At 44.0% G+C, this 26,727-nt stretch overlaps 1 protein-coding gene across 2 annotated transcripts in view; it reads right to left on the bottom strand.

The window, feature by feature from the left end:
• RALGAPB (Ral GTPase activating protein non-catalytic beta subunit) overlaps positions 1 to 26,727 on the bottom strand; it is a 123,052-nt gene that overhangs the window by 38,922 nt on the left and 57,403 nt on the right. The window contains exons 11-17 of one of the 2 annotated variants that reach the window (XM_024209925.2): positions 25,385 to 25,552; positions 17,645 to 17,759; positions 16,506 to 16,656; positions 15,516 to 15,580; positions 15,183 to 15,315; positions 7,446 to 7,567; positions 1,006 to 1,188 (exon numbers count right to left, since the gene is read on the bottom strand). In XM_024209925.2, the coding sequence (XP_024065693.1) occupies positions 1,006 to 1,188; positions 7,446 to 7,567; positions 15,183 to 15,315; positions 15,516 to 15,580; positions 16,506 to 16,656; positions 17,645 to 17,759; positions 25,385 to 25,552 (937 nt within the window). Of the gene's footprint in view, positions 1 to 1,005; positions 1,189 to 7,445; positions 7,580 to 15,182; positions 15,316 to 15,515; positions 15,581 to 16,505; positions 16,657 to 17,644; positions 17,760 to 25,384; positions 25,553 to 26,727 lie in introns of both variants that reach the window. The other variant, XM_024209924.2, reaches the window with a different exon arrangement.

Here is a 26,727-nt window from a genome sequence, read left to right on the forward strand (position 1 = left end):
CATCCGAAGAAGTGGGTTGTAGCCCACGAAAGCTTATGCTCTAATAAATTTGTTAGTCTCTAAGGTGCCACAAGTACTCCTGTTATTTTTGCGGATACAGACTAACACGGCTGCTACTCTGAAACCTTTCTCCTCTCAGTTATTCAACTTTCATTTCATGACTCTCATCACATCATCATTTCACTAGTTCTCAAATTATCAATCTCCCAGGCTAGGTAGATGAGAGTGAGCAATGAAGGATTGTGGAGCATTGGGGAACTAGCTAGAGCCCTCACTTTCTCATTTTTGGACACTTGCGAAGGTTGTTTTTAAGCACAGATTTTTGTAAAGAAAGTGAGTGGTTTGTGTGGGTTAGTTGGACTTCACCTAAACACACCTTCAACTTAACTCTTTTCAAACTCACTTTCTGTCAGAGAATTTCCCTGTCTTTTCAATGAGTGCCAAAAGTTTGTCAGTTTGTCAATAAGGCCTGACAGAGGAGTCTTGTTCAGACAGATCTCTGCCTTCAAGTCCCCTCTCCATGCCCACCCCAGGTACCCTGTATATCTATGCTCTCTTACCCCGACTTTGCTTTCAACCTCCCACAGCCCCCACCCATTCTGAGACCAGGGAGCACAGCTCCATGACACCCCTTTAAGCCCCTACAATTCCAAATCCGTATCCCCCCCATCCTAACCCCATTTTCATACGTCCCTCAGGTGGTTCCATTTACCCCAATCCCCTATATCTTCCCCACCACCAATGCATTTCACCCTGTTCTCCAACCCCTCACCCCACTCTCAATGCCCTCTCACCTCTAGCAACACAATTTAGAGTCAGCCAGAAGTTAGTTTATGTTTACAGGATTTCAAGTTAACTGCATTTCTTTAATGCTGGAAATATACACATGAAAAGTACCCAAGAACAGGTGGTTTAGATGTGCAAGCCTTCTAGCACAAAACAGCAAGAATTTAATTTAGCTGCAAACTTCCCTCCATTAAACAGGAACAGCACAGATCCTCTCACCTTCTCATCCATCATGTTGGGATGTTCAGTGAGCCAGACACAGAGGCACTGAAATGCTGCAACGATCATGGAGTGAAGATCTCTAGAGTGGAGTGGAGCTGGACGGCTGCACTGGTACACAATGTAACTGCATACTGAACTGATAGCTCGCTTTCTATCAGTTGAATCAACAATCACCTTCACCTAAGTAAAGCAAGCAGTGGAGACACTGTCAGCTGAGAATTTCTTCAGGAACTCTTTCAGAGAAGAGAGAACTTGTTTTAGTGCTTCTACATGCTAAGAAATACAAACAAACAGTTGAGCGCCGCTCTCTGATATACAGGAAAGCACTGTGAGTAAGACAGGTTTAATGTAATGCTGATATGCAATGGAACACCAAAGTTACAGTGAAGAGATTGTGCACGAATCCTACCGCAGCATGTACTGGTTTGCATCTAAAGAACTGAGGACACCAGTTGGTTTACTAGTGGACTTACTGCAAGATGGATTTCTGCTTAGCTTCCTTATTTTGGAACTTACGGGTTGTCACCTCTCTCATAAAGGTAATTGGACCTATCCAGTTGTCTGGGTTTTGGCATCACTAACCTCTGACAACTCTTTTGTGTGACTTCTTCACTCCAACAATGGAACTCTCTGCTCTCAGCCTTCAGTTAACATTGCAGCTTTCTCCCAGGAAAAGAGGAAGTGAAAGGAAAGCAGTCTGTGGAGCAGATCCTTTCAGCAGTAATTAGTTTGCTTCTTCTGCCAAGCCCCTCTCTGACTAATTAGTGGGAAACTCCCAAAGATATAAATGGGAAGGAACTTATGGCCTGGTAGGACAACCATGGAGCCAGAGCCCAAGATCTTGGAAGCTAGCGAACAGTACCACAAACTGGGGGGCAAAGGTTGGCTTGATACAGAGTTAAAGATGAAGAACTGTCCTCCTTTCTTCCCTCCTCCCAAACTGGATTGCTCTAGCCAGACAGCTAACACTGATGCAATCAGCCCACTTGGATTTCCCTGCTCCCTGTAATTTAGCCACACCTTAGAAACGTCTCATGTAACAAGGCAGTCCCCGGTGCCTAGAACAGGGAGCTAGAATTCCCGGTCTCAGACAGTACTTTGCCTGCTAGTGTATACATCTACATCATGCCTCTTTAGAAAAGCTGGACGAGCACAAGTCCATGGGGCCGGATGCACTGCATTCGAGGGTGCTCAAGGAGTTGGCGGATGTGATTGCAGAGCCATTGACCATTATCTTTGAAAACTCATGGCAATCAGGGGAGGTCCCAGATGACTGGAAAAAGGCTAATGTAGTGCCCATCTTTAAAAAAGGGAAGGAGGAGGATCCGGGGAACTACAGGCCAGACAGCTTCACCTCAGTCCCTGGAAAAATCATGGAGCAGGTCCTCAAGGAATCAATTCTGAAGCACTTAGAGGAGAGGAAAGTGATCAGGAACAGTCAGCATGGATTCACCAAGGGCAAGTCATGTCTGACTAACCTAATTGCCTTCTATGATGAGATAACTGGCTCTGTGGATGAGGGAAAAGCAGTGGACGTGTTATTCCTTGACTTTAGCAAAGCTTTTGATACGCTCTCCCACAGTACTCTTGCCAGCAAGTTAAAGTAGTATGGGCTGGATGAATGGACTATAAGATGGATAGAAAGCTGGCTAGATCATCGGGCTCAACGGGTAGTAATCAATGCTTCCATGTCTAGTTGGCAGCTGGTATCAAGTGGAGCGCCCCAAGGGTCAGGCCTGGGGCTGGTTTTGTTCAATATCTTCATTAATGGTCTGGAGGATGGCGTGGATTGCACCCTCAGCATGTTTGCAGATGACACTGAACTGGGATGAGTGGTAGATCCGCTGAAGGGTAGGGATAGGGTACAGAGGGACCTAGACAAATTAGAGGATTGGGCCAAAAGAAATCTGATGAGGTTCAACAAGGACAAGTGCAGAGTCCTGCACTTAGGACGGAAGAATCCCATGCACTGCTATAGACTAGGGACCGAGTGGCTAGGCAGCAGTTCTGCAGAAAAGGACCTAGGAGTTACAGTGGATGAGAAGCTGGATATGAGTCGACAGTGTGCCCTTGTTGCTAAGAAGGCTAACGGCATTTTGGGCAGTATAAGTAGAGGCATTGCCAGCAGATCAAGGGACGTGATCATTCCCCTCTATTCAGCACTGGTGAGGCCTCATCTGGAGTACTGTGTCCAGTTTTGGGCCCCACACTACAAGAAAGATGTGGAAAAATTGGGAAGAGTCCAGCGAGGGGCAACAAAAATGATTAGGGGGCTAGAGCACATGATTTATGAGGAGAAGCTGAGGGAACCAGAATTATTTAGTCTGCAGAAGAGAAGAATGAGGGGGGATTTAATAGCTGCTTTCAACTACCTGAAAGGGGGTTCCAAAGAGGATGGATCTAGACCAGGGGTAAGCAATCTATGGCATGTGTGCCAAAGGCGGCACGTGAGCTGATTTTCAGTGGCACTCACACTGGCCGGGTCCTGGCCACCGGTCCATGAGGCTCTGCATTTTAATTTAATTTTAAATGAAGCTTCTTAAACATTTTAAAAACCTTATTTACTTTACATACAACAATAGTGTAGTTCTATATTATAGACTTATAGAAAGAGACCTTCTAAAAACATTAAAATGTATTACTGGCATGCGAAACCTTAAATTAGAGTGAATAAATGAAGACTCGGCACACCACTTCTGAAAGGATGCCGACCCCTGATCTAGACTGTTCTCAGTGGTACCAGATGACAGAACAAGGAGTAATGGTCTCAAGTTGCAGTGCGGGAGGTCTAGGTTGGATATTAGTAAAAACTTTTTTACTAGGAAGGTGGTGAAACACTGGAATGGGTTACCTAGGAAGGTGGTGGAATCTCCTTCCTTGGAGGTTTTTAAGATCAGGCTTGATAAAGCCCTGGCTGGGATGATTTAGTTGGGGACTGGTCCTGCTTTGAGCAGGGGGTTGGACTAGATGACCTCCTGAGGTCCCTTCCAACCCTGATATTCTATGATTTTATGCCTCTGTTGGTGGGGACACAGCTCTGAGCCTAGAGACAGGCAGCCTTTCCTACATCCCAGAGCTGGATGTCACACAGTGGGGCTGCCGTTAGAGACCATCACCCCTTCAACCTGCATGTCATTGAAAGTCTGGTGCCTCCCAATTCTCCAGCTGTTCTGAAGGCTAGTCTCAGGCCACATCATATCCCATGATTACAACAGGTTTCAGAGTAGCAGCCGTGTTAGTCTGTATCTGCAAAAAGAACAGGAGTACTTGTGGCACCTTAGAGACTAACAAATTTATTTGAGCATAAGTTTTCGTGGGCTACAGCCCATCCGATGAAGTGGGCTGTAGCCCACGAAAGCTTATGCTCAAATAAATTGGTTAGTCTCTAAGGTGCCAAAAGTACTCCTGTTCTTTTTAACGATTACAACAGACTTCCCAGTGGAACTCTGATGGTTATTCCCATGGTGAATTTGGATTCTCACAGGGGCTGGAATTTTTATTTATTTACTGAGTACCAAACAGTCTTAGTGATGTCCAAGACACAAGTTGCGGCAGATCCTAGCCAAAGAGCGTATTGTCATTGCTTCATTGATATTATGTACGTGGGGACGTCTGGATGGAGGTCACTAGTTGACTACAGAAGGCGACAGTAGCACCAGAACAGGAAGGAAAATGGCTGCTCTGCGGGGAGGAGACCTCAGGCAGTAGACAGTGCTCCACCCTCACCCAGTCCATCAAGGTCAAGAACCAGTATGCTGTACTGGCAACAGGAGGAGATGATCAGACCTCATGGTTGAGGAAGAGAAGCCATCTCCCCAGAGGCTGGGAGGCTCAGGGCCACTACCCGTAAGAGGAGACAGCATAGGGTGGTGGTGGTGATGGGGATTCCTCCCACTCCCCCTTCGGAAGGGGTTGGAGGCATCTATCTACCAACCTGACCTGCCATCCCAGGAAGTTGCTGCCTGCCAAGAGCCTGTATCCAAGACATTACAGAAAGATTGCCAAGGCTCATCTGTCTCTCTACTGCTTTCTTATTAGTGGGCACTAATAATAATGCCAGATGTAACCGTGAGCAGATCTGTAGTGACTACAGGGCCCTTGGAGCCAGGGTGAAGGAGTCACGGGTGTAGGTGGTATTCTCATCCATCCTCACAGTTAAGGATAAGGGCCCAGGCAGGGACAGATGCATTCTGGAGATGAACACATGCCTGCACAGATGGCATTGACAGGAGAGCTTTGGCTTCCTTGACCATTAGAGGAACATAATTTGTTGGGAAATAGGCAACATGGTTTTTGTAAAGGGAAATCATGCCTCACCAATCTACTAGAATTCTTTGAGGGGGTCAACAAGCATGTGGATATAGTATATTTAGATTTTCAGAAAACCTTTTACAAGGTCCCTCACCAAAGTCTCTCAAGCAAAATAAGCAGTCATAGGATAAGAGGGAAGGTTCTCTCATGGATTGGTAACTGGTTAAAAGATAGGAAACAAAGGGTAGGAATAAATGGTCAGTTTTCAGAATGGAGAGAGGTAAATAGTAGTGTCCCCCAGGGGTTTGTACTGGGACCAGTCCTATTTGACATATTCATAAATCATCTGGAAAAAGAGGTAAAACAGTGAGGTGGTAAAATTTGCAGATGATATAAAACTACTGAAGATACTTAAGTCCCAGGCAGACTGCGAAGAGCTACAAAAGGATCTCACAAAACTGGGTGACTGGGCAACAAAATGGCAGATGAAATTTAATGTTGATAAATACAAAGTAATGCACATTGGAAAACATAATCCTAACTATACATATACAGTGATGGGGTCTAAATTAGCTGTTACCACTCCAGAAAGAGATCTTGGAGTCATTGTGGATAGTTCTCTGAAATCATCCACGCAATGTGCAGCGGCAGTCAAAAAAGCGAACAGAATGTTGGGAATCATCAAGAAAGGGATAGATAAGAAGACAGAAAATATCATATTGCCTCTATATAAATCCATGATACTGCCACACTTTGAATACTGCGTGCAGATGTGGTCGTCCAAAAGATATAAATAAAAAGATATGTTAGTATTGGAAAAGGTTCAGATAAGAGCAACAAAAATAATTAGGGGTATAGAACAGCTTCCGTATGAGGAGAGATTAATAAGACTGGGACTTTTCAGCTTGGAAAAGAGGCGCCTAAGTGGGGATATGATAGAGGTCTATAAAATCATGAGTGGTATAGAGAAAGTAAATAAGGAAGAGTTAGTAACTCCTTCTCATAATACAAGAACAAGGGGCCACCAAATGAAATTAATAGGTAGCAGGTTTAAAACAAACACAAGAAAGTATTTTTTCACGCAACACACTGTCAACCTCTGGAACTCCTTGCCAGAGGGTGTTGTGAAGGCCAATACTATAACGGGGTTCAAAAGGGAGCTAGATAGATTCATGGAAGATAGGTCCATCAATGGCTATTAGCCAGGGTGGGCAGGAATGGTGTCCCGTCCTTAGCCTCTGTTTGCCAGAAGCTGGGACTGGGTGACAGGGCATGGATCACTTGATGATAACCTGTCTGTTCCTTCCCTTTGGGGCACCTGCCATTGGCCACTGTCAGAGGACAGGATACTGGGCTTGATGGACCTTTGGTCTGACCCAGTAGGGCCTTTCTTATGACCATGGGATGCTGCTCCAGGACAGAGGACGGCTGGGAAAGATGGGGTCCACCTGCCCAAGAAGGGGAAGAGCATCTTCGCACACTGATTAGACAACCTGGTGAGGAGGGCTTTAAATTAGGTTCAAAGGGGCAAGTGACAATTGCCCAAAAGGTAGGTATAAAAAAAGATGGCTTGACAGACAGCTGGAAGTTTTTTGGGGGTAGGGGAAATGGTAAGTTACAATAGGGTCACAAGAGTAATAAAAGGGGAATACAGTGGGAGGAAATCTGCTCAGCATCTGGACTGCTGCAGGGAATGCCAAAATCTAGGCTAGTGGATTGATCTAACTACTCAACTGGGAAGAGGGGAGGAGCAGCAAGCCCATTAGCTTTAGATTGAGGAGCAGAAATACAAATTTCAAAAAGAAAGATACTATTTCCTTATTAAAAATATAATCTGTATGTTTTCAGTTTACAAGAGTGACTGTTTCCAGGGCAGAATGGAAGGGGAAAAGCAGTATGTGGCCTTTACAGTAAGGATTTTTAAATGGGCTCATTGCCCTGGTAGATTTTCCAAGGCAGTGAACTGCCCTGGAATGGCAGAGGTAGCCTTTTAAACCAAGGTTTCTCATTAAAAACCTGAATGTGTTATACAATTATCTAGTCTGCAAAATCATTCCAAGAATAGCAGCAAGACATGCTTCATATTTCAATCAACAGAACTATTGTTTCTTTTTGCAGGACATCTTGTGGCTTGATATAATCCCTGAATTATTTAAAACCAAAACAAGTGAAACTTCAGCTCTCACCTTTGCCAATCCAGAAAGAAGCTCTAATGCAGCTAGTGAGATACTCATGTCCTGTCTCCACTGTGAGTTGAGTCTTTGTGTTACCAGGTGAATACTGCGAATCAGTAGTCCAGCCGCTGTATCTGTATTAAGAGCTAGGATATAATCCCAATACCACATCCCACAGGGAGGGAAAATAACTACGCATTAGTAACAATAAGCAAAGCAATCTGTCAGGCACAGGCCAAAGCAGCCACAATAAGCACAGAAAACAAAATTATACACCTCAGAAGCTAGCAATTTAGTAAATTTCACATGGATTAATTAATTAATTGGTTTATAACTCCAGCATGTTATATATCTAAATCAGACTAGCTTCTACTCTCAAAGCATACTCTCTTTATGCATATATACACATATTTTACCAGATTTGCCATTTGAATGTAGTTAGAATAATTCATCTGAAAACACATTTTAGGTATCCACTGCATGCTGCGTAATACTAGCTACTACATTTAAATTGTGGAGCTGTGGAATGGTTAACAGCAGGTTTACTTTATACAGAAACTTAAACACTAAAGCAAAAAGTTTCTGTAAGAGTTCATAGTTTGAGTACTCATAACTTCAACTAATTCAGACATTAATACGATGTACAAATATTATATAGAGTTCTACTTAAAATATATATGCTGAAAATTACTATAGGATTTCATAAAGATTAGCTCCAGCCATTGAGAGAATTAATCCTGGGAGGGAAAAAAAAAGATGCAACGGCACTTCAATTACTTCCAGACATTTGATTTTCCTGCACCACAGGCTTGAAATTAAATGGTATGTTTTCAGTATCTGCTTTCTTTATAATTTCATATTTGAGGGTCATTTAGGTTCAATTTGTTAAGACTGGAGTAGGGGAAAAAATTGATTTCAGAAATCTGTGGAGCACCCACAGAAAAAAATTAGTGGATGCTTAGCACCCACCAGCAGCCAGCTCCCTCCTCCCCCGTGCCTCCCGTCCCTCGGCAACCCTGCCAATCAACTCCTCTCCCTCTCTCCCAGTGCCTCCTGCCCATCGTGATCAGCTGTTCAACGGTGTGCAGGAGGCACTTGGGGGAGAGGGAGGAGTGGGAATGGGGTGCACTCAGGGGAGGGGGCTGAACTGGGCAGGAAGAGGCAGGGTGGGGGTGGAGCAGGGGCAGGAAGAGGGGGGGCAGGGGTGGGGGTTTGGAGAGGGATGGGGTGGGGGCAGAGGTGGGGTCTGGGGCAGAGCGGGGTTTGAGCACCCCGGGGCCCAGAGGAAGCAGGTGCCTGTGACTAAGAAGGACCAGAGAATTATGATGGAAAAAAGGAATCTCCATTAAGAATATATGTCACACATTTAAAAAAAAAACACACACACACACACACACACACACACACACACGAGTTCTTAGTAAGACATTCTTTGGAAAACTAGTAACAGAACTCAAGTATCAGCTATAGTTAAAATTTGAAAATAGACCATCCTGATTCTTTTGAACTTTCCTTAGAGCAGTGGTTCCCAAACTGGGGTTCGTGAAATGTTACAGGGGGTTCTCGGGAAAAAATTCCCTAATGGCGGACAGAGCTGTCCCTAGGGATCCGGGCAACTTGAGACCAGCAGCCCGGAGCACCTGGACTTCCAAGAGCTAAGCAGATGAAAGCAAGCCTATCTATCACACTGAGGAGATTTAAACTTCAAGACTCCTTATAAGAAATGGAAAGGGAGGTGGATGTTTTTTGCTGTTTTTAAAATTAAATAGGCTGCTAGTGTTGTTTTTAAAATGATTATGACGAACAAGTTTAAGCTTTGTTGTAACGTGCACAGTTTGCCTGGACTGCTCAAGACCTGAATGCTTGTGTAGGAGGAACTCTTTGAGTTGGCTTCTTCGATACCTTCATGCTGTTTCATATCTAAGGCCTGGTCTACACTATGACTTTAATTCGGATTTAGCAGCGTTAAATCGAATTAACCCTGCACCCGTTCACACAATGAAGCCATTTATTTCGAAATAAAGGGCTCTTAAAATCGAGTTCTGTACTCCACCCCGACGAGCGGAGTAGCACCAAAATCGATATTGTCATTTCGAATTAGGGTTAGTGTCGCCGCAATTTGATGGTATTGGCCTCCGGGAGCTATCCCACAGTGCACCATTGTGACCGCTCTGGACAGCAATCTGAACTCGGATGCACTGGCCAGGTAGACAGGAAAAGCCCCGCGAACATTTGAATTTCATTTCCTGTTTGCCCAGCGTGGAGAGCACAGGTGACCACAGATAGCTCATCAGCACAGGTAACCATGCAGGCTGATAATCGAAAAAGAGCACCAGCATGGACCGTACGGGAGGTACTGGATCTGATCGCTATATGGGGAGAGGATTCAGTGCTAGCAGAACTTCGTTCGAAAAGACGAAATGCCAAAACTTTTGAAAAAATCTCCAAGGGCATGATGGAGAGAGGCCACAATAGGGACTCAGATCAGTGCCGCGTGAAAGTCAAGGAGCTCAGACAAGCCTATCAAAAAACAAAGGAGGCAAACGGTCGCTCCGGGTCAGAGCCGCGGACATGCCGCTTCTACGCCGAGCTGCATGCAGTTCTAGGGGGGGGCTGCCACCACTACCCCACCTCTGACCGTGGATTCCGAGGCGGGGATAATCTCATGAGCTACACCTGAGGATTCTGCGGACGGGGAAGGAGGAGGAGGAGGAGGAGGACGAGCTTGCGGAGAGCACCCAGCACTCCGTTCTCCCCAACAGCCAGGATCTTTTTCTCAGCCTGACTGAAGTACCCTCCCAACCCTGTATCCAAGACGACCCCATGGAAGGGACCTCAGGTGAGTTTACCTTTTAAAATATAAAACTTGTTTTAAAAGCAAGCGTTTTTTAATGATTACTTTGCCCTGAGGACTTGGGATGCATTCGCGGCCAGTACAGCTACTGGAAAAGTCTGTTAACGTGTCTGGGGATGGAGCGGAAATTCTCCAGGGACATCTCCATGAAGCTCTCCTGGAGGTACTCCAAAAGCCTTGCCACAAGGTTTCTGGGCAGTGCAGCCTTATTCCGTCCTCCATGGTAGGACACTTGACAGCGCCATGCTTGCAGCAAGTAATCTGGTATCATTGCATGACAAAGCCTGGCAGCGTATGGTCCTGGTGTTTGCTGGCATTCAAGCAACATCCGTTCTTTATCTCGCTGTGTAATCCTCAGGAGAGTGATATCGCTCATGGTAACCTGGTTGAAATACGGAAATTTAATTAAGGGGACAGAGGTGGCCGTTCCTACTGGGCTGTCTGTTTGCCTGTGGCTGAAAAGAAATCCTTCCCTGCAGTTAGCCAAACGCGGGGGGGGGGGGGGGGGGGGGGAGGAGAGAATTGGCCCAGAGCTTTTCGCGTTTGGCTAGCAGGGATCTTCCCTGATACCAGCCACACGGTGGGGGGAGGGATAAAGCGATCATCCAGAGAATTGGATTGGGGGGGGGGGGTTTAGTTTGTTTTCTGCTGCTGAAGGGTAACAGGAAAACCGCAGCACTCAATGGGCTTTGCTTGGTATGTGGGAAAGGAGGGCGCAGAACCCGAAAGACAATGTCTTACCATGGCCGCATGCAAGCCGAATTCTGTTGCCCGGACCTGCGTCTGTGATCTCTAGCAGCAAAGCCACAGGCACTCAATATTAAGAGGCAAAATGCGACCTTGCACAGAAATCACATGTGCTATGTAATGTGAATAGTGTTGGTCACCGTGAAAGAGTATAAGCATTGTTTTGCAAAATGTATTTTTAAAAAATTCTCTCCTTTTTTCCCTCCCTCCAGCAGCTGCAAATTCTTCAAGCCTCCCTCCTCCGTCCCCAAGGCTATCTCAGATAAGGCATCGGAAAAAGAAGATGAGACGAGATGTTCGCAGAAATCATGGAATCCACCCGCAGTGAAAGAGCTCATCTGAATGAGTGGAAGGACACGGTTTCAAAGTATAGGAAAGAAGCCAATGAACAGGAGGACAGGAGGGACCAACGTGAGGACAGGAGGGACCAACATGAGGACAGGAGGGACGCTCGAGATGAGAGGTGGCGGCAGGAAGATCAGAGGAGGCAGGATGCAACGCTGGGGCTGCTGCGTGAGCAAACAGACATGCTCCGGCGTCTGGTGGAGCTTCAGGAACGGCAGCAGGATAACAGAGTGCCGCTACAGCCCCTGTATAGCCCCCCTCCCCATGTTCCATAGCCGCCTCACCCAGACGTGTAAGAACGCGGGGGGGGGAGGCTCTGTACACCCTCCCATTCCACCCCAGTGGACAGCCCAAGCAGAAGGCTGTCATTTTTTTAACCTTTTTTTAGTGGCCTTTTCCTTCCCACCGATCCTCCTCCCAAACCCCACCCGGGTTCTCTCCCTCTTTTTATAATCAATTAATAAAGAATAAATGATAGTGACTTTATTTCCTTTGAAAGCAAGCTGGGGGAAGGGGGAGGCTGGGTTCCTTACAGAGAATGAGTCAATAAAGGGGGCGGGTTTTCATGAAGGAGAAACAAACAGAAATTTCACACTGTAGCCTGGCCAGTCATGAAACTGGTTTTCAAAGCTTCTCTGATGCACAGCGCTTCCTGGTGTGCTCTTCTAATTGCCCTGCTGTCTGGCTGTGCGTAATCAGCAGCCAGGCGATTTGCCTCAGCCTCCCACCCCGCCATAAAGGTCTCCCCCTTACTTTCACAGAGATTGTGGAGCACACAGCAAGCAGAAATAACAATGCGGATATTGGTTTGGCTGAGGTCTGAGCGAGTCAGTAACGATCGCCAGCGACCTTTTAAACGGCCAAATGCACATTCTACCACCATTCTGCACTTGCTCAGCCTGTAGTTGAACAGCTCCTGACTCCTGTCCAGGCTGCCTATGTATGGCTTCATGAGCCATGGCATTAAGAGGTAGGCTGGGTCCCCAAGAATAGCTATTGGCATTTCAACATCCCCAAAGGTTATTTTCTGGTCTGGGAAGTAAGTCCCTTGCTGCAGCCGTTTTAACAGAGTAGCGTTCCTGAAGACGCAAGCATCATGAACCCTTCCCGGCCAGCCAACGTTGATGTTGGTGAAACGTCCCTTGTGATCCACAAGTGCTTGCAGCACCACTGAAAAGTACCCCTTGCGGTTTATGTACTGGGTACCCTGGTGCTCCGGTGCCAAGATAGGGATATGGGTTCCATCTATCGCCCCACCACAGTTAGGGAATCCCATTGGAGCAAAGCCATCCACTATGACCTGCACATTTCCCAGAGTCACTACCTTTCGTAGCAGCAGCTCAGTGATTGCTTTGGCTACTTGCATCACAGCAGCCCCCACAGTAGATTTGCCCACTCCAAATTGATTCCCGACTGACCGGTAGCTGTCTGGCGTTGCAAGCTTCCATAGGGCTATCGCCACTCGCTTCTCAACTGTGAGGGCTGCTCTCATCTTGGTATTCTGGCGTTTCAGGGCAGGGGACAGCAAGTCACAAAGTTTCATGAAAGTGCCCTAACGCATGCGAAAGTTTCGCAGCCACTGGGAATTGTCCCACACCTGCAACACTATGCGGTCCCACCAGTCTGTGCTTGTTTCCCGGGCCCAGAATCGGCGTTCCATGGATAGAACCTGCCCCATTAACAACATGATCTCCAAAGCACCAGGGCCCGCGGTTTAAGAGAATTCTGTGTCCATGTCTATGTCCTCATCACGCTTGTCGCTGCGCTGCCGTCGCCTCCTCGCCTCGTTTTTCTGGTCCTGGCTCAGCATAAACTGCACGAGAACGCGCGAGGTGTTTACAATGTTCATGACTGCTGTCTTGAGCTGAGCGGGCTCCATGCTTGCCGTGGTATGGAGTCTGCAGTGTTCACCCAGGAAAAAAGGCGCGAAATGGTCGTCTGCCATTGCTTTCATGGAGGGAGGGGTGAGGCTGTACCCAGAACCACCTACGACAATGTTTTTTGCCCCATCAGGCACTGGGATCTCAACCCAGAATTCCAATGGGCGGGGGAGACTGCAGGAACTATGGGATAGCTACCCACAGTGCAACGCTCCAGAAATCGACGCTAGCCCCGGTACATGGACGCACACCGCCGAATTAATGTGCTTAGTGTGGCCGCATACATTCGACTTTATACAATCTGTTTCCCAAATTCGAATTATATAAATTTGGATTAATCCCATAGTGTAGACATACCCTGATACTCCTTGATGAAACATAGGAACCTTGTCTTATAACAGGCTTATTCAAAGTGATACAAGCTACGAAAGTGAGATCTTGGAAGAGTGTTGCCGTTTTCATAATGTAATAAAAATACTGTAATTATAAATAATAAATAGTATGTAATAAGCATGTCATAAAAACACATTTTATATTTCCAAGATCACTGCTTTTATAATTTATACTCAGGTAAAGGAGAAAATCCCTGGAAATATTCTTTTTTAGGAGGGGGTTCGCGAGACTTGACATTTTGGTGAAAGGGGTTCACAGGTTGTTAAAGTTTGGGAACCACTGCCTTAGAGGCTCCAGATGAAAATAAAAAACTGCTTTTATGAACTTCCCAAATTATGTTTCTATTTTGAACACTATATTTTGTCTGTATAGTGTACAAGAACCCAATAAAATGAATGTTAACAGTGCTAAAAAGTCTTTGGCCAAAACATTATGAAAGTCAGTCTTCAGACTGTATCATAGTCACAGAATTCAGTAACTGATACATAGAAGAAAGGTCACTATGAACCCTACAAACAGATACTTTGCATAAGACATGCCAAGAGCACTTGTCTCAGTGCAAACTCGTACCAATTAAAACATGCATATTAAAAACAAACCCATGTGCTGAAAAAGCAGCATTCAGATATCAAGTAAGCCATTTCCAGACAAACTGAAATCCTGCACAGATACAATTCAACAGCTGACGTGAAACTTAGAGCATACACTGATTTCCCCTGCCATTGAAGTCAATGGAAAAACTCATCTTCAATGGTGTAGGACCTGGCTCCCAGAATCTACATCTTTAGTAGACATCGCACTAAGGTGGTCTGTTCTCAGGTACATCTGGTTAACATTAGTGACTTAATCAGAGACCGACAAATAGATACAAATGGGAATCCAGGCTTTCACTAAACTCAGCTGGATCACTACATAGATTTAGTACTGGGTGGATTTTATTATAAGGTCAAACAAACTCCAAACTATATCAAACTAAAGCAAAACAAAATTTTAACATATTATATCAAGTGGTCTGAGTAGCTGATGTCCTGTTTTAGAGGACCATCATTCATTTTCAAACCAGAATCCTTTTAACTATGATTTAAGAATGGCAGATCATCAACTTGTGTAAATTGTCACACCTGCACCAAAAATCAATGGAGCTATGACAATTTACACTACCTGAGGATCTGCCCCAGTATCAGCTGCAAATCGTAAGAGGCTCAAAAACATACATTACAAAGATAAGCAGTTTATTAACTTCTTTCCCATTTTTCATAAACTTTTGAGCTCACTTTACTATTATAAGAATACTAACAAAATACCTTATAACAGGACTGAAAGCTAATAGATAAATACAAATAGGAGCAAAATTTAGCAGTTAATGCCAGATCCAAAGGGCTACCCACAATACCCATCACCTCTGGTTGAAAATATCCATGAAGGTTCATATATCTAAAGATCTCAGTAAATCAAACACAACCTGGCAAGGAGTTTTGTAAAATTGGGATATAATGGCAATTTAAAAAAAAAAAAAGCTTAACTCCTTACCATAATCTCTTAGAAGTGCTTGTGCTGGTCTCTCACTATCTGGAGTTGTGGGCTCCGTGCTTCCTCCGCTTGCTGTACTAATGCCACTGTTAGTGCGACGGTGGTTTTTCAAAAGGTTATTTTCTCCACCATTCTGTAGATTGAAATCAGCATGAATGAGGGAGAAGACTGTATAGGTTAGTGTTCTGCATATCTGAAAACACTCTTAGAAGATGTACTTAGAAGAATAAAAAGGAAAACCTAATGGAATCAGCTTAGATTTCTTGGAAAAGTAGGTATAATACAGTAATATGTTTTTCTAAAAAAAGTTCAGCTTTAACACAAAAAACTCACCGTTTCCATCTGACAGCCAATGGCTTCTAAAAGTGCTGAGTCTTGAACAATATTTAACATCGCTCCTGCAACATTAAAACACAAGAAGAGGTGAACTGCTTACAGTTCAAATGTGTGAAAAGCAGTATATTTGCTGCTAAAATCTACAAAAATGTGTCCGTGCTCACTTTTATAAAAGATCTGTTTAAGGGTTTATGATAGCCACAAGGATTTGTTTCAGACTCTGAAATTCAACACAGAGGGTGATAAACTAGCTCAGATTTTGCTGTAAATTATTTTAAATTCACTTGGCTTGACAGAGAGGTTCTTTATGCTCCTCTCAACTCAGAAAGGCCTTTGTTTTTTAATAAGATTTAAAAACAAAAAAGCTTTAACTCCTTTTTCATTAAAAACTCCCTGAACTCAACTCTGAAAAAGCTGTCCACTCTGCAAACATAGAAAGTATGGAGATGGGATTTTTTTTATGCACTGCACACACTATGAAACCTTTACAAGGACAAGGCATCAGACACTGATTTAAAAGGAGCTGGGCAGGGACCGACTTTGACTATGTGTATGTACAGCACCTAGTTCAATGGGTCCTGATCTTGACGCTATCCTCTAGGTGCTACAACAGTCGTAGTGACAGATAAATATAACTACATGTTCAGAGGGCCCATTGAACTAGCTGTGCGGACGCAGTATCTATGATTTCCCCATCTGTAAAATGGGGATAATACTTCTAAACATTACTGGGACAATTTTAGTTGTCTATCGGAATGTTTTCACGGTGAAAAGTGCAACCTAAGTGATTTCTTAAGCAAAAGAACTTAAGGCTGGAACTTTGTCTCTTTCCGCTTGCATAGCAGCACATAATTATTTAAGTCCTACATGATCCCTGGTAGTTTGCACAGTATTCTGTTGTATGATATTGAGAACTCAATCCTACAGTTCAGGATTTTTCTTATAATCCATCATAAAACAAAAAATAAACAAATACATTCAAATAACCTAGTATCATCTGAGTGTTGTTGGGGTCTGTTTCAGTTTGCAAAGCTCCTATTAGTATATTCACAAGCCTCAACTTCAAGGATAGGAAGGTTACTGGTTTATCATATGACGATGAGCTGTCATCATTGCTGAATTTTCCTTCCAGGACAACCTGAAGAAAGAATACATTTCCTTTAATATCAATTAGCATAGACATGGATTTGATCATCTCAGAGCACTTGCATCATTATTTGATTAGTTTTACTATTAAGTAATTTAACTAACCCAAAATGAAAGTATTTGACTCTGCAGCATTACCAACATCTGTGATGTACCATATTATTTCCTCTGTAAGTGAAGAGCTGGATACAAGAAAGTCAGTGCTAAATGGAGCAGTTAACTAGACAGCAAAATTGGCCTTGGTATAATTGCAGCATAACAAAGAAAGCAGAATAAGTCAAACTCCATCGGAAGATGGAGGAACCTTGTGGATTTTTAAGATATTCAGACTTTGAATATCCTTAAACTAAACTGGCCTGACATCACACTTGAGCACAGTAATATCCTAACCTACACTTTTCTTCCCTCTCTCCACAAGTACATCCCTATTGCCATAATTTCTTCGGCCTTGGCAACACTTGGGGATTCACAGCGCTGCCGCGGCAGCTCTCTCGCAGCGCTGCAAGTACTCCACCTCTCCAAAGGGAATAGCTTGCAGCGCTGCAGGCGCGGATTACACTGGCGCCTTACAGCACTGCACTCGCTGCGCTCGGGGGGGGGAGGGGGCGTTTTCACACCCCTGAGCGCAGCAAGTTGCAGCGCTGTACAGCGCCAGTGTAGCCAAGGCCATACTCTGAGGATGGAAGGACATCCCTTGGGAACCTCTATGGAGGCTGTTCTTATATTAGCCAGAAGGAATGCTGGAAAGCAAGGTGTGCCATCTGCTTTTGCTTCCCCTACAGCCCCATAAGAGTTGAGCTTGCTGCTTCAACAGCCCTAACAATCTGGAAGAAACCAGTACGCTTTTGTGCAGAGGACAAACCGCAGGACCATTGAGTCAGTACTGCAACTTCACGTGTAACATTGTCAGCATTTTTCAGAAATAATCTACAAAAGTATATAAAATAATCTCACAGAAATCAATCATGCTAATTCGTTACCTCAGATTTTATGGTCCCAAAATGATGAGGGAGAGGCAACAATGACAGCAAAATATTGATAGAGGATCTTCTCAGCTCTGTAGGGTTTACATAGGTTTTAAACTTTGAGAGCTCTCTGCCAATAAGAAAAAAGCATTAGAAAGTTAATCAACTTTTCACAGGAGTTTGGAATTAAATTTAGTTCCATATGGATTAAATTTACAGGCACAAAAGATGCTTAACAAAGAGCACACGGTATAATATTGTATCTATTTCACTTTGGGTTTAGAAGCCTTACTTTGTGTTATCAATGATCGGACTTTGAATTCATGTATGTCATTTTCTTTTTAACAGAAAGGTGTATCTGTAGCTCTGGCTTCAGCATAACAACCTAGGATTTTAGATTCTTCATTTTAGTGCTAGGCTTTAAGAATTCAAGCTTTAGAGACAGAAAGACCCTCAAGGCGAATCCTCCAACTGCAACATGAAACAACAGCTTGATATACAATGCAGTAATCAGCTAATAAGTTCCACAGAACTATGGTAAGTGTCGTCATTTCATTTTCAGTGAGTTCAAATGAAGCTTATCTACCCCAAACAAGAACACACATGCTTCCATGGCTGGTTTTTAAATGCAGTTTGAAACCCATCCATTAAGCCCTTCCAGTCTCGTGACCATTTCACACCTACCATTTTCAATAGCATGTCATCTCATACTAGTCCAATAGTCCTCTTAGTCCTGGTAAAACGTTCTAAGTATTTTATCAGGTGCCAACCCAGCAGCTGAGTGTATACTCTTTGGTACCCAAGAGCTAGATAAGGAATACAGCAGCAAATATTTCCTCTAAATCATTCACACGCTATATTTTAAACCAGGGATCGGCAACCTTTGGCACATGGCCCGCCAGGGAAAGCCACCTGACGGGCCGGGCCAGTTTGTTTACCTGCTGCGTCTGCAGGTTCGGCCGATTGCAGCTCCCACAGGCCGCGGTTCGCCGCTCCAGGCCAATGGGGGCTGCGGGAAGCGGCGCGGGCCAAGGGATGTGCTGGCCGCCGCTTCCCGCAGCCCCCATTGGCCTGGAGCGGCGAACCGCAGCCAGTAGGAGCTACAATCGGCCAAACCCGCGGACACGGCAGGTAAACAAACCGGCCCGGCCCGCCAGGTGGCTTACTCTGGCGGGCCACGTGCCAAAGGTTGCCAATCCCTGGTTTAAACTAAGGTAACCAGTTGTGCACAGGCACACAGTCACACACAACGAGTTAGCTATATAATGTATGGCATCCATTGCATGAGACCTAGAAACAGGATCTCTTTTTACAAAGATAAGACAAATTACCTCTTCAATCAAACTGAAGGAAAAAAGAAGCATGTGACATGGTTTTAATCTGTACTTTCCTTGTCAGAATAAGGCTCTTTAGCCTCCACTCTAATCTAACATTGAAACTCAATGTGATTGCGCATACAATCAAAAAAGAGGGGCAATTGACATTTAACCTCTTACACTGAACTGCTTAGAAGGAATAAACACTTCTGTGAGTAAATACACAGATATACACTATATTTCAAATATAGAGATTTGGTAAAAAGGGGTTTAAGCCCTTTGGCAAAGTCAAAGCCATGCTAAAAACTGGACCAAAACAAGGGAACCCATGATTGAGAAGTGCACTTAGCCCTTTGGAGGGATAACTTGTGCTTCTGAATGGTAGTTTAGGAGCAATACGTACAGCAAGGAAATTCACCCCATTTTCCATTAAATGCCACCTCCTTTTTAGCAAAATGTGCTCTCTTCTTTACCCTGTGCCACATACTCTCATAGAAGGTTAGGGTTGGAAGAGACCGCCCTGCTCAAAGCAGGGCCAACTAAATCATCCCACCCAGTGCTTTGTCAAACCGGGCTTTAAAAACCTCTAAGGATGGAGATTCCACCACCTCCCTAGGTAACCCATTTCAGTGCTTCACCACCCTCCTAGTGAAATAGTTTTTCTTAATATCCAACCTAGACCTCCCAACACTGCAACTTGAGACTATTGCTCTTTGTTCTGTCATCTGGCATCACTGAGAACAGCCTAGCTCCATCCTCTTTGGAACCCCCCTTCACATAGTTGAAAGCTGCTATCAAATTCCCCCCTCACTCTTCTCCTCTGCAGACTAAATAAGCCCAGTTCCCTCAGCCTCACCTCATAAGTCATGTGCCACAACTTAATCAGATTTCTTTTTGCCCAATCCTCCAATTTGTTTAGGTTACTCTGGACCCTATCCCTACCCTCCAGTGCATCTACTTCTCCCCCCAGCTTAGTGTCATCCATGAACTTGCTGAGGGTGCAATCCATCCCATCATCCAGATCAATAATGAAGATGTTGAACAAAACCGGCCCCAGGACCGGCCCCAAGACCGACCCCTGGGGCACTCCGCTTGACACTGGCTGCCAGCTAGACACTGAGCCGTTGATCACTACCCATTGGGCCTGACAATCTAGCCCGCTTTCTATCCACCTTATAGTCTATTCATCCAATCCATACTTTAACTTGCTGGCAAGAATACTGTGGGAGACCGTATCAAAAGTTTTGCTAAAGTCAAGGCATATCATGTCCACCGCTTTCCTCATATCCACAGAGCCAGTTATCTCATCATAGAAGGCAATCAGGTTGGTCAGGCATGACTTGCCCTTGGTGAATCCATGATGACTGTTCCTGATCATCTTCCTCTCCTCCAAGTGCTTCAAAATGGATTCCTTGAGGACCTGCTCCTTGATTTTTCCAGGACTGAGGTGAGGCTGACTGGTCTGTAGCTCCCCAGATTCTCCTTCTTCCCTTTTTTAAAGATGGGCACTATGTTTGCCTTTTTCCAGTCATCCAAGACATCCCCCGATTGCCAGAAGTTTTCAAAGATAATGGCCATTGGCTCTGCAATCATATCAGCCAACTCCCTCAGATTCATTGTGTCCGGCCCCATGGACTTGTGCATATCCAGCTTTTCTAAATAATCCTTAACCTGTTCTTTCACCACTGAAGGCTACTCACCTCCTCCCCATACTGCGCTGCCCAGTCTGGGAGTTGACCTTGTCTGTGAAGACTGAGGCAAAAAAGCATTGAATACTTTGAAGCTGGAAGTGGAGAACACTTGATTTCCTGTTCTGTTCATTCCTTCTAGAGCACCTGGCATTGGCCAATGTCATAAGACAGGATACCAGGCTAGATGGATCATTGGTCTGACCTAGTATGGCCGTTCTTATGTTCTTAGTGGGAAAAGTCTCAGCCATCCTATGCACCTTCAGAGTGAGAGCGTGTCTTTGGAGGCTGAATCAAATGCCTTCCAGTAAGATATTTTGATTTTTCCAGTCAATCTTCCAGTAGTTTCACATCCTGAAAGGGTGCAGAAACCTGGCAGTGCGGCAGCTTTTCATGGTCTGACCAATAGGAGTATATCTCTGAGGGATATACAGTGATTCTGTTCCCCAGCATCAGGCTTAAAACAATGTTGAGGAAGGCTTGGCAAACGTCTCATAGAAAGCACTAGAACACCTGTGTCCTGTGCAAAAATCCAGAGTTTAATAGCACCTCTCTGTGACATTGGTGGCACAAGATAATTTAGTGTCACCCTCTGTAGTGAGGCCAAGTGGCCTCCCTCTGAGCAGGAGAGCGAGGGACCATTACACTCCCCTTGGAGGGCGGAGCCTAGATCACCCCGCCCCCTCGCTGGAAGTACCAGGGCGTGGCCAGAAGTATAAAAGGCCAGCCCTGAGGCACAGTTGAAGGGGAGCCTGTGGAGGAGAAGGACGCTCTGCCGCGTCCCCGGGAGGAATCTACGCCTGGCTGTTCCCAATCCCCAGATGCTGACAAGGACTGGCCCGGAGTGCCTGCCACCGTATACCCCGAGGAACCGGAAGAGGCCTGGAGACCACAGGTACCGAACCCCGGGGAGGCAGGAAGTAGCCCAGGGGCAGCCACGGAGCAGCCCGGCTGCAGAGCCCAATGTGGCTCAGTCAGTGTGTTGCAGCTGGATCTCCGCCGACGCAGCCAATCCTGCCCCTGCCAGAGCCCTGAGCTGGGACGTGGTGGAGTAGGGTGGGCCTGTGTCCCCCTGCCAACCCACCCTGGGGTGGCTGATTCCCCCCTCCACTGTGCCAGGAGGTTCTAGCTCTGAAGAGGAGCTTCCCTTACCAGTAGCCCTGAAAGACTGTTTTGCTTGCTGGCACCCTAAGCCTACTCAAGCCCAGGCCCAGCTCACCTGTAGTCTGTTTGTTTGCTGGCTGCCTGAGCTCTGCCCAGGTCAAAGCCAGTCCTGATAGGCTCTGTTTAAGGGTTGACTGCTTGAGCTACCCAAACCCAGGCTAAAGCCTGACAGGGACTATTCATCGCCCAGCCGTATTGTGGGCTCTTGGAGGTCTCACAGGCTCTGGTCCTGGCCAGACAGGACCAGCCTGAGTGGCCTCCCTCCAAGCGGGAGAGTGAGGGACCATTATACCCTCCTACAGGAACTATGAAGAAACTCTACTGAACAGTGTGAGGCAGCAGCTTTATGATGACACGTGGTATGCAGGAGCGCTTTTCCTGCAAGGTATGAGATTAATTCGTCCTTCGTGAAGTATGAGGCAGTTTGTGGAGTCAATGATTTTGTATTCGACAGGTGCAATGCCATAAAGTCTCTTCTTTCTGGTAATATTTTTAATTGATTCCTCTGCATACATGTCAAATATGAGGTGGACTTTGTCGTAGGTCCAGTATTTTCTCTCTAGCTTCATTATGAAGTGTTCAGCCAAACCTTGGCAGGTGTTAAGAGTTTCTGGTTTGTCAAGAGCTTGCATCTCAGCCATACCATGTATGACTGCTACGCTCAAAGGCCTCTGCTAGCATAAGGTACCGGTCACATTGTCAGTAGTTAGCTTAGGAAGACTATGCAAGATGTGCATTATTTTGCTTTTCACCTGGCACATATATCTTGTTCCATCAGATTCTAACACTAATTGTGGTACCACGGAGAACTCATACTTTCCCAAAGTCTCTCACATATTAACATCACATTGAGATCTAGACACGACCAGGAGACTAGCAAAACAATGACCTGTCTGCAGTTAGCTCTGTAATAGTCCCTGCCACCTTCACTCTGATTTTCTTCTTTGCATTCGAGCACAACTTTAGTCTGTTTTTCTTGATTGTAGCCCACAATAATTCTTTGGGTTTTGAAGGCTTCATACAAACCACGACCTAAAGTATCCATTCAACTGACATCTTTAGCTATCACTGAAGACTGCTTTCATCAAAATATTAATGAGCTCCTGTCCGTCATACGTGAATGGGTTGCCAGTCTGAGCAAGCTCAACTGTAGCTTTAAAATTGCCCCTTTTTGGCATTTAACAGCACCTAATGAGTCTAGCTGGTGCTTGGTTATTTCTGGGGAATGCACCCCAACCCCAGATTTTGAGTGAAACAGTAAGTGATGTAGTTCTGAGATTGCCAGGAAAAACTGGGAAAGGGCATTTGGAAGCAGTGTTATGCCCACAACTCTCCTTTCTTCCCAAAAAACTTTTAATGCTCTGTTTTCCACGTTTCCACATTTTATGGCTTTGTCTGAATCAAGCATACAGAAGGGAGCTAGTGATCTTTTAACAACCCAATTTCCTTTTCAAAATTCCTCCCCGGTGTCAGGGTCAGACTTTTCTACACCTCTTATTTCAGTGAGGCCCCAGGCAACCATTGCAGAATAGTTGGCAAAAAAATATTTTGAAATCTTCCAGTGCTGCAAGGTGCAAATTCCAATTAGCAGTCCTGACAGATCAAATAAAGGGCAGCAAAGACTCAATCATATTCATATATCGCTGCACTATCTCAAAAATTGGCTGATTCAACTTCATTGAATTGCTTGATCCATTCTGCAATATTGCAGCTCCCCATCATGTGGCAATAGGTCATTAAGAGCAGAATTTACACTGGATGCGTGGAACCGGTCTTGCAAGTCCTGTACCCCTTGGAAAAGGACTTCAAACACATCCATCTGTTTTTCAAAGACGACATCTAGGTATCACTTTTAAAGGGCAACAAGTGTTCGGGTGTGTGCTTCTATACAACAGAAGAAGCAGGTGTTCTTTTTGCAATGCATGCCCTGGGACCTAATATAAGGTGAATCTTGCCAAGAGCTGGCAGTTGTCCCAGCATCTTCAACTTTTTCTTGATGTACTTTCTCTCCAACCTTACCAAATTCAGTTTATGAGTGCGCTTCTTATAGTAAGGGCCACTGAGCTTAACCAACTCCCCTATCGTGGTATTTTCCAAAGATTCTGCTACTAGTCAGTACTCTCCCTCTCCCCATTGATGCCTGAAAATTATCAAGACCACAGTAAAAAACAAGGATTTTGTAATAAGTTATTTTGATTATAATTCATTGTGTTATGTAATGTATGTTATGTAATTATGTGCATACCAATTATGGATGGATTCAAGTAATTTCTGGCTGGATGCTGACATCTTAACCAGAGCCTCATTACAACTCTTTCGGTATAATAAAGCAAGCTGATAATCAATATGACTGAATCACTTTTTTTGCCTATGACGGGTGATGGCAAATCAATGTGAAGTGCTCCTTCCATTTATAGTCATCTGTAACATTCAAAAAATTAATCAGGAATCATGTTCTGAGCATTGCCTGATAACACAGCCTTGTCAATTGAGGACCACAATTTAACTTTGTGAGGACTGCATGTCTGTGTTAAAGAATAAATGTAAAAGTTGATTTTTAAACATGTTCTTGAATACATATCTACATAATTGTTTTAGGTTTGTCACGTTCAGTACCATTGTGTTAGTAGGAGAAAGGGCTTTCAAATGATACCCAACTCGACCTATTCCCAACAATACTGCATTATCAAAATGTCCACCAACCATAGCACCTGGAGCTGGGAGGAGGAGCAGCTTCCTCCCACCACAAAGAAATTATGACTCTGTGATTGAAATTATGATTCAGTAGATTTTTATTAATCAAAATGACACCTCCCTTACTTTTCTATCATTAAACTTGCCCACAGAATTACACATGCTCCCAAGCAGAGGTTTGCTGGATTCTCATGGGCACCCCAGAGACAAGAACAGTATGTTCCTTGGAAAGGTAACATGCCATTATTGGGTCAAAACCCCAATAACAATTAGTTAAAGCTAGGTTTGGAAGGATTCGGTTTTTAATTGGTAAAGGTCGATTTCACTGTGCACACACAAACAGACAAATATTTCCAGCAATATTAATCAAAATGTACAGATAGGAAAAGTAAGAAAAATACTGTTTGAGAACTTATTAAAGTTGATTTAAGGATATTTACTTTGTATATTTTGACATGTGATGTTGGCAATTTGGGTTTTAACTTTTATAAAGCTTTAACATTTTGAATCTCAACATATAGTGTAATTAAATAATTATTGTCTGACTCCCTTACTGGCTGAGCCACCCATAATTTCCCAGAAATGTGAAAACTTAAATCATTAAAAATAAAAAATGCTTTAAAATACATATTGATATCATCCATCAAAATTATATATATAAAAAAAATCAAATCCACCAAGCCTCGTTAAAGGTAAGGAAATGCAAGAGCCTGTGTGCACTATGGTTATCGTTATAAAGCCAGAGTTATTACCAAGCACTAATGTTGCTGTTTAACCTAGATTTACTGGGTCAGTGACCCTCAGGGTACAGTTTAGAATGCACTAATGAAAACTATTCACAAGTAACATGTCACAATTCTTCTTTTGACATCTACATGAAAAAAGTATTTTACCTGTCCGGTAAAATCGTTTCAAGGGCAGAAATGAAGTAAGGAACGACAACATCAATCCCTTTCAGGTCGCAGCAGAACAACGGAGGAGAGTTTAGAATAATGCTGGCCAGCACTGGGTGGCAAATGAAATCTGCTATCTGCAAACCCTGAATTAAAAGCATGTAAAATCTGAAAGAGAAAGACAGGATTAAATGGTTTGTACAAAAAGAGCCTCTGCATTAGCAACTAGACTGGTCATTAGTCAATAACTATTTTTAACCTTTTAAATTAAAATACAGACCAAAATGTTTCAATAACCAGGAGCCTACAGTTATGCTCCTGAATCCATATGCACCTAAAGGTAGCATTTTTAAATGCTCCTAAATGACTTAGGAGCACATATCCCATTGACTTCAGACTGCAAACCCTGATGGAGTAATATACCCAGATCAAAGCATTTCAGCTTTGATTTGTGGAAAGCTCATATATTGGAAGGAGATGTTGGTCACAAATATAGCACAGGTTAGAGTCTTACCAATTTTGTTTGAATTTGTGTTGTTCACACAGTAAGGATGCTAACAAGGCCCCAGTCTAGTCTTTTTCAGCATAGGTAAATAAAAGTGTGAAATTTCTTAGTAGAATTTCAGATTTTTACATATTTGTTTCTACTAACATTTAGGAAAATAAAGAAAAAAGTACAAAGCATTCAATTTAGCAATATAAAAATGGAAAGTAAAGAACAAGTAACATGCAAATAAAACTAAGTATAAAAAAATCTAATTTGGTTTAAATGACTACTTTTATCCAGCCTGCGATACTTTCTACTGAGTCCTCATGCAAAGGTTTTCATTTTGCCATTCCTGCTTTTAAAAATTTTTCCCTCCCACCTGATGGCTGCGTGAATCTTCCACAGAATACAAAATGTACAGTGCTCACTTTATATTATTTTTGCTTACAAATATTTGCACTATAAAAATGATAAACAAAAGAAATAGTATTTTTCAGTTCACCTCACACAAGTACCGTAGTGCTATCTTTTTATCATGAAAGTGCAACTTAAAAATGTAGATTTTTTTTGGTACATAACTGCACTCAAACAAAAAAGTAAAACTTTAAAGCCTACAAGTCCACTCAGTCCTATTTCTTCACTAAGACAAATAAGTTTATTTACATTTACGGGAGATAATGTTGCTCGTTTCTTATTTACAATGTTACCTGAAAGTGAGAACAGGCATTGCAAGGTATTTACGTGCTAGATAAGCTAAACATTTGTGACAGGTTTCAGAGTAGCAGCCGTGTTAGTCTGTATCCGCAAAAAGAACAGGAGTACTTGTGGCACCTTAGAGACTAACAAATTTATTAGA

This window comes from Terrapene carolina, unplaced genomic scaffold (genome assembly GCF_002925995.2).
Source record: "Terrapene carolina triunguis isolate 2854851 unplaced genomic scaffold, T_m_triunguis-2.0 Scaffold233, whole genome shotgun sequence".
In the NCBI taxonomy this organism is placed as follows: Eukaryota; Metazoa; Chordata; order Testudines; family Emydidae; genus Terrapene; species Terrapene triunguis.